The sequence below is a fragment of the Nicotiana attenuata genome, unplaced genomic scaffold (genome assembly GCF_001879085.1).
Source record: "Nicotiana attenuata strain UT unplaced genomic scaffold, NIATTr2, whole genome shotgun sequence".
In the NCBI taxonomy this organism is placed as follows: Eukaryota; Viridiplantae; Streptophyta; class Magnoliopsida; order Solanales; family Solanaceae; genus Nicotiana; species Nicotiana attenuata.
Window position 1 is genome coordinate 276,802 of NW_017670812.1, and position 8,159 is coordinate 284,960.

Sequence of the window (8,159 nt, forward strand, 5' to 3'; positions counted from 1 at the left end):
CTCAATTGATATGAGAAATACCAAGACTCAGCCATCACATTCAAGTGAAGTACTGCAGTATCTAACTTTTGTTGTGGTTCAATTATACGATTATAGTGGAAGTACCTTTCACATTTTCGCAGCCAAGATCTGGGATCCCCATCTTCAAAGTAAAGACAATCCACCTTAACAGCAGTACTGTTCGAGTAGAATTTGCCAGCGAAATTCTCCTGTGGTTCCATCATCCTCATTCTGCTACTCGATCCATCCAAATGGTAAACCTCGGCTGGAGCACTACCCAAGATTCCATCCTTGTTCACGAATAATTTTTCCATCATTATATCCAATTTGTGGTTGAGATCGCCCATTTTAGAATAAGTAGATTCCAATTTTTTTATTGGTTTTCGCCATGCAACTATGCAACTGGGTCTCTAATTTTTTGACATTTTCCTCTGTGGCCTTTGCTCGAGTTTCTGGAACTGTCATGGTGCCAGGATTCAGCTCTGATACCATATACTAGAATTTGTAACTGAGATTAAGAAGAAGATAATGAGAAAAGCAGGATTTCTTTATTGATTGTAATAGAATTGGAGTTACAACAGTGTTGCTTCTATAATGAAAGCTACATTACTCCATGAGTAACCTGAAAGAAGAAGAAGAGAAAGAGATTAGAGTGAGAAGAGAAGGGAGAGTTAGGTAGAGAGAGAAATCACTTGAGAAGTTGTAACTGAATTTACCAGAAAATGCCTACCGCTTCACTCTAACTTATGCGTATTAATACTCTTCACTAAGCTGATTGTGGACTGAATTGCTTGTGGACTGAATTGTAGTTGGGCCTAGTCTAATCTACCTCTGCTGGTCCAATAGCTCTAATACTAAGACCCAATTGAACCCAATGAATTAAGCCTGATCCACGTGTATGACATAAGACCCCAATATAGAAATATCTACGCTACTTTCCTAATCATTCACCCTCAGACATTACAAGTTGTCGGCCAGACATTGTATTTGTATGATTTTTGGGCTGTCAATTGAACAAGATATTGAGAAAAACTCAGTATCATTGAAAATAAGTGTGTGTATATGCGGATCTGCATGTATAGTTTTTGTGAAGTGGTACATTTAACTTCTGCGTTCGTGAATTCATCCCTTAAGAAATCTTTAATTTGTTGACAACTAAATTAAAATAGGGGGTTGAATAGTAAGTAATCCTCATTTTAGTAGGTAATTTAATAATTAATTAAAGAAAAAACATTGGAGCATGTGAAGAAAGACTACAAATACTCCCTCTATTTCAATATATGTGGCACATTTTGTATTTCGAAAATTAAATTTCTTAATTTGACCTTAAATTCAAAAATAGAATCTTTAAGTTTTTTCAAACAAAATTTACATATTTGGAACTACGTAAAACATATAATAAATCACAATAATAATCAACTCAATTATTAAAAAGGCATATAAAAAGATGAAGTTGTGAAGGCTGCTCAATAAGCATTAGCCGTGACATTGTATAACATTTATATTGTTCACATGTTGTAGGAGGTATAGCTAGCATAGAACTCTAAATACAATATACAAGTCATAAGTTTGCCTTATCATCCTCCCTCAATCTGAAGGGAAGGGACGAACCTGAAGATTGTATAACATATCTTTGAACCTGGAGCATGACAAAACCTTTGTGAAAAGATCAACAAGTTGTTGGCTAGTATGAACATGAGATACACAGAGATCATTTTCTCTCGAATGAAATGATAGTCAAGTTTGACATGTTTTGACCTCGAGTGGAAGACATGATTGTGAGCCAGGTGTATAGCTCCAATGTTATCATACTTTCGCTAAGAGAGGTCGTGAAAGGAAAACACCAAGGTCGCGAAGAATGAACTGCAACCAGGTTGCCTCAGCTGTGGCAACAGCAAGAGCACGATATTCGGCTTCTGTGCTTGAACGTTATGTCGAAGAAATATACAAAAGCCTAATGTGGATCTACGAGTGACTGTGCAACCCGCCTAATCCGAGTCAGAATAAATGGTAAGTGAGATGAAAGGGCGTTTGTACAACTGTAGACCAAAACTAATATACAAAAGCCTAATGTGGATCTACGAGTGACTGTGCAACCCGCCTAATCCGAGTCAGAATAAATGGTAAGTGAGATGAAAGGGCGTTTGTACAACTGTAGACCAAAATTAGTGGTGCCTTAAGATAGCAAATTATTCTCTTAACTCCTTGAAGATGATGTTGGCAAGGTTGATGGAGGAATTGAGAAGCTAAATTCACCGCAAACTGAAGATCGGGTCTAGTAAAGGATAAATATTGCAAACATCTAACCACTTGACGATAGATCGATGGATGATCTAGCAAGGTAATGTATGATGCATGCTAATCAACCTTGCTGTGTAGAGGGGTAATTACAAGCTTTGAGTTAACCATATCAAAACGCTGAAGTATGTCATTGATATACTTGCTTTGCATTAACAAGATACCATCAGAGTTGGGCACTAACTCCACACCCAAAAAGTATCGAAGATGACCCAGGTCTTTCATGGAAAACTGGGACTTCATGAAAGAAATAAAATGAGAAATCATAGACTTAGAGGAGCTGGCCTATATCATCCACATATACTAAAAGAACCATAATATTGGTTGTTGTCCGGAAGATGAACATGCTATTATCTGAAAGAAGACTGCTTGAATCCAAGGTCCAACAGGAAGGTGGCCAATCTATTATACCACGCCCGAGGAGATTGTTTCAGACTATACTAGGCTCTATGAAGCTTGCAAACATGATTAGGGAAATCAGCATGTACAAAACCTTTTGGTTGCACCACGTAGACATCCTCATGAAGTTCACCATGCAAGAAAGCATTAAAGACGTCCAATTGATGCATAGACCAACGAAATTGCAGTGCAAGAGAAAGAACTAGGCGAACTGTGGTCATTTTGATGATTGGAGCAAATGTGTCGGTATAGTCCACACCTGGTTGCTGAGAAAATCCTTGAGCAACAAGACGAGTTTTGAACCGATCAATCGTTCCATATTACACCTGATATATCCATTTGTTACCCACTATATTAACATTTGCAGGAGGAGGTATGAGGAATCATGTATGGTTGTGAATAAGAGCATTGTATTCATCACTCATAGCACTAATCCATCGTGGGTCTTTAGAAGCTTGACCAAAGCAACATGGTTCAGAAATGGATGATGAGGTGGTAGCCACAAGAGAAGGGGATGACTCTAGGCTTTAGAGATCCTGTCAATGATCTGGTGATCATTGTATGTGGCCGGGAGTTTGATTCAGAGGAGACTAAGGATGAGTTGATGAGTGAGATGAGATAGGAGAGTTGGATGATTGTTGTGGGTGTATGAGTCGATCTAGGAGAAGAGACAGACTGCATGAAATCAGGAAAGGATAAGTTTGCCACTGTATGGGGAATTTGACTAGGTAAAGTAGTGGAGAATTCAATAGGTGCTTGGACAGTTCGAGAATCCTGAGCCAGGTGAGGATGAGATGAATAAGGAGTAGATGTATGAGATATGTGAGTTGGATTTAATTTACTTTCCATAGACGTGGAATTATGTGAAGAGTCTTGTAACTTAGATGAAAAAGAAAGTGGTGAAGTGGCATTAGAATTCCAAGAAAGTGGAGTTTGTTTGGATAAGTATTCCGTAGAGTTGTGTTCATTGAAAATCATATGAAGATGGAGAGTTGGAGTAGAATTGGGAAAGTAGTGAGAATAAGGAGACACAGACTCTCTGAATTTCACATGATGAGAGATAAAAATGCGATTTGAAGAAGGATCCAAGCATTTGAAACCTTTGTGGTTAGGAGAAGAACCAAGAAAAATACAAGGCTTAGATCTTGGTGAAAATTTATTAACATTTGCATTAGCCACAAACGGATAACATAGGCACCCAAAAACTTTAACTAAGGCATAATGATGTTTTATACGTCAATACCACACAAGAGAGGGGTGATTGTGTGATACCCAATTTTCGCTTAACTTGATTATAGAAGGACCTGCTTTTTCTATGTGTTCCAACTACTACTGTCGCAGAATAATAACTACAGAAAATAAAGAACACGGAGATTTTACGTGGAAAACACCTGGCTCAAAAGGTGAAAAAACCACGACCTACATTCCAGTAGGATTTTCCCAAACTCTCAACTAAAATCACTGAGCCAAAAACTGCATTTACAAAAACTTTTTGTAAACCTAGGATTAACTCTAATCCCGTTGTGGCACACAACCTCAACTGTTGCGACAACTTCAAGTTAACTTTAACTTGAAAACTCTAAGTAGCTAATACAATTACTTCTAGATAAGCTTAAAGGTACAATGTAAAATCACCTACTACAATTGAACTAGAATAAAAGATAGACACTTGGAACTGGTTCTTCTATCTGGTTCAAGTAGCTTCAGGTTTGCACGCTTGAATCACACACGAATTGCCTGCAAAATTGTCTTGCTATTTTGCTCTCAATTCACGTTTAACTTCTGCTTGTGTGCGTTACCAGTAAAAGAGAACGACACTGATATTTATGGAGTTAGTAAAAGGAGATTGACTAGAATACAGATGCTACTCTTCCTTGGTGAAAGAGTTCTAGTTGGTCTCATCCTCTAACTCTATCCATTTCTTAAGCCGTGTTTCTCTTTGTGTAAGGAGTCTTTCTCCTTATCCAATATGCAACATTTTCGATCATGATCAGGAGATATCACTTCTGATACGTTAGGTTTATCTCCTTCACGTGCATCTCACATGTTTGAGTTGGTCATAACTGTGCTTCACAAGATGGACCTGGTCCATGTCTGAGTTCCTTTGTCAGTCTTCAAAACCTCACCTCTACTTGGGCCAACAAATTCCCCCTTTTTGATGATGACAAACTCTTTGCTTCTCACTCACTTAGGCCCTGTCAGAACTCAGCTTATTCATCAATACAAAGTTAGAAAAATTTACTTATTATCAAGGACCCGGTTCATTAGGTTATAAACATCACTTATTAAGAATATATAAAGCACAATATCTCTTCCCCCTTTTGGCATCATCGAAAAGTTGCATAAACAAAGTGTGAGTCCCAGAATTTTAACAATTACTTATGGCCAATGGGGCAACTGCTGGTGCAATCATGGATTAATCATCAGTAATCAAGCAAACATTTCAAACTATCAAGGAAATATTAACAATCAACAAGAGCACAAACATTAGATATCATTGATAGAAGATATTTTGCTACCACAATCCACCAAAAGAAAGCAAAAATATTCAAAACATGAGCAAAAGAAAGAGAAATCCCTAATATGGGTCACTGGTGGTACTAGACAGGTTCAGGAGATGAAGGCTAGAAGTCCTAAGGCTTGGGGGAGCTAGAGGGTTGGTTTTGGGCTTGTAGAAGGTTCAGCATATTTTGAAGAATGCCATCAGTCTTCTCCTTTTCCTTGGTGAGCTCAGTTCTGAGAGCATCCCTCTCAAATTCAACCTCTGCTAAGCGAGCCTTCAGCCTAGCTATCTCAGCATCCTTGGCCCTACTTTCCTGAACTAGAGCCCTGACTTTACTATTGACGGGTGTCTTCTTGGATGAACCAGGTTCATTGGGAATGGCAGTGACTAGATAGTCACAAGAAATCAAAGTATTTATGCCAAAATGGTCCTTGCTTGTGGCCATTTCCCACATCTTCAGAGGCACCTTGCACCGATCTAGAACAGTAGTCAGAATAAATCCATAAGGGGTGGCATGGGCCTTGTAGCCATTGATAATCCTTTCCAGTAGCTTGATGATGAATGCAGGCCAGTTGATTTGTCTTCCACTTTCAAGACACTCCATCAGAACTAAGTCCATATAGTTGGAAATGTGCCTTCTTTCCTGCCTGGGCAGTAGGCACTTGTTGACAAATTCAAAGAGGACTTTGTGTTGTGGCTTCATTTCACTCTTGTGCACAAACTTAGCCTCATTCACTTCTTCAACATCACAGAATCTTCTAGTGATTTCAAGGGCAGAAGGAAAGGAATCCAGACTGGGCCATCTTTGCCTAGTGTAGTCATCATATCCCTCAGCAGGGATGTCAAGAATCTCACCCAGCTTCTCTGCATCGAAGGTCACCGGAACTCCTTTTACATGGCTGGTAACTCTGCCATCCTTGACCTCTGCATTGGTCATGAATTCAATGATTTCATTTCTAGCTAGCCTTCCATCCATCTGAAGGACCATGTCCTTCCTGCCTTGATCATCTAGTGCATCAATCAATCGAACCATTCCTGGTTCCACCAAGTCTTTCAGCAATCTACCCTTCAAAATTTTTCTTTTGCCAAACATGGCAAGCTTGTCCTGTTCACCATCAGACTCACTCTCTTCTTTACCACTCCATTCTTCATCCTCAGCAATTTTAACTGGTGTGTTTTTTACTACAGACCTTGTCCTTTTGGCCAATGAAGATTCAGCAGCCTTAGACCCTGATGGAGACTTCTTTGAAGAGGTCTTGGTCTTTTCAAGCTTGGGGGTCTGAACCTCCACAGTTGTAAGTTCCTCCTGATGGACCTATTCCATCTCCTCAATATCAACAGCCTCAGAAGGCTCTGCAACCTTGGCTTTTCCTTTATCTATCCTCTTCTTCTTGCTTTCAGCCAAAGCCTTTTGTAATTCACTCTCACTCTGTTTCACTATACTTCTTGTGGCTCTCCCCTTTGGCAAGGGAATTTCAGCAGTTGTTTGAGAAAAAGCCTTTCTTTTCTTGGAAGGTTTTGCAGTGCTGGGGGTTTTTGGTGTAGGGGTTCTCCTTTTCTTTGGATCATAGCTAGCACCCACTTTCTTCAGAAGGTCTGCTAGGGTCTCCTCAACAGATGAACCAGGTTCATCTACCTGTGAACTAAGATTAACCAACCCTTCAGTAGCCTCCCCTGATCCACTTCCCCCTATTTTCTTGCCACTTTCTCCTACTATTTCATCCTCAGTCCCACAAATTGCTGCTCTAACCATCTCAGAGGTGGGTGACGAATCAACCACTTCTGTCCCTATTCCCCTCACATCACTGCTTGCCCCCTCACTCTCCTTTTCTTTTTCACCTTTATTTTTACCACCTCTCCTTCTTGACACAGGCAATTCCACATTCCTAACAGACCCAACCAGAACAAACCTATTGTCTACATTCTCAACCAAAATAGAACGTACCTCAGAAGGGGAGTTTTGAGCCTTCTCAGAGTCAGAAGACCAGTTCCTTCCCCCTCACTCGCAGATTTGAACAAATCGTCTGAGTTCTCAGAATCTTGTGCTTGGCTTGCCTTTAATTTCTCGTTTAATTTCTTTGAAAGAGCACCAGTTTCCACCGTTTTACGAGCAAGCATTTTTACTCGCCTTCTCCTAGGTTGAGGGGTTGTGCTGGGTGGAGGACGGGTGGATGAGTCAGAGGGGGTAGGTTGTGGAGGAGTGCCTGGGTTATCTTGGGGGTCAGACATTGTGACTGATTTCGTGAGAGAATTTGTGAGTTCGGCTTTTGGAACAGAGAACAATTGAGAGTGAAAGAAATTTTGACGGTTTGGAATAATAAGGGTGGCAGAGGGTGATGATGTATATTTAAAGAGAGAAACTTATTTAATGACTAACGGTAGCTTTTTGCAGTCAATTAGAGGTCTAATCAACCTGAAATTTCAGGTTGAATGAATGGTTAAGCTTCCCTAGATTTTAGGCATTTTATGTGGTGAGAATTCTAGTAGAGACGGACTGGTTCAAAAATAAACGGATAGGATTCTCTGATGTTTTTGAACATAGGTAGGACTCTGCTCATGATTTAAATATTTATATTTCTAATTGTGCAGAGTATAGAAAACAAACCTCGTTATTCAGATGAACCAATACTGATGAACCAGGTTTTTCATTTAGAATCCTCTTGATCATGCCTCAACTTACCAAAATAGAGAAAATTTTGTTAGAGATCAGTGAGTCATATCAACACATGTCACAGGAGTATACTATTTACAGTATGAAACTGAGTAAAAATTAATCTAGATATTTACACAAGTTCCAGATTTCCTAGCCAATTTTTTTTTCATTGTGCATTCTGAGTTCCCATTAGGTCATCTTAATCATCCCTAATTCTAACATGTTCCTTTCAAAGCTTTTTTCTACTCAGTGCTTTAGTAAAGATGTCAGCAATTTGTTTATCAGTAGCATAGAATTCTATAGTAA

The 8,159-nt window shown here is 39.4% G+C and overlaps 1 protein-coding gene across 1 annotated transcript; it reads right to left on the bottom strand.

Annotated features, from left to right (window-relative positions):
• Nucleotides 1–394: 394 nt before the first annotated feature.
• Nucleotides 395–7,429, bottom strand: LOC109243566 (triadin-like). Its single transcript, XM_019410506.1, has 8 exons — nucleotides 7,146–7,429; nucleotides 6,837–7,086; nucleotides 6,561–6,659; nucleotides 6,326–6,515; nucleotides 5,996–6,124; nucleotides 1,813–1,916; nucleotides 611–622; nucleotides 395–508 (listed from the first exon to the last, which is right to left on the bottom strand). Exons 1-8 carry the CDS (start codon nucleotides 7,427–7,429, stop codon nucleotides 395–397), a joined length of 1,182 nt encoding a protein of 393 aa, XP_019266051.1.
• Nucleotides 7,430–8,159: the final 730 nt, after the last annotated feature.

Coding starts and splice junctions, on each gene's coding strand:
- LOC109243566 (XM_019410506.1), bottom strand. CDS start 7,429: ATGTCTGACCCCCAAGATAACCCAGGCACTCCTCCACAACCTACCCCC. Junction 7,087..7,145: donor CTCAAAACTCCCCTTCTGAG/GTACGTTCTATT, acceptor TGGGTCTGTTAG/GAATGTGGAATTGCCTGTGT. Junction 6,125..6,325: donor ATGGAGTGGTAAAGAAGAGA/GTGAGTCTGATG, acceptor TGACCAATGCAG/AGGTCAAGGATGGCAGAGTT.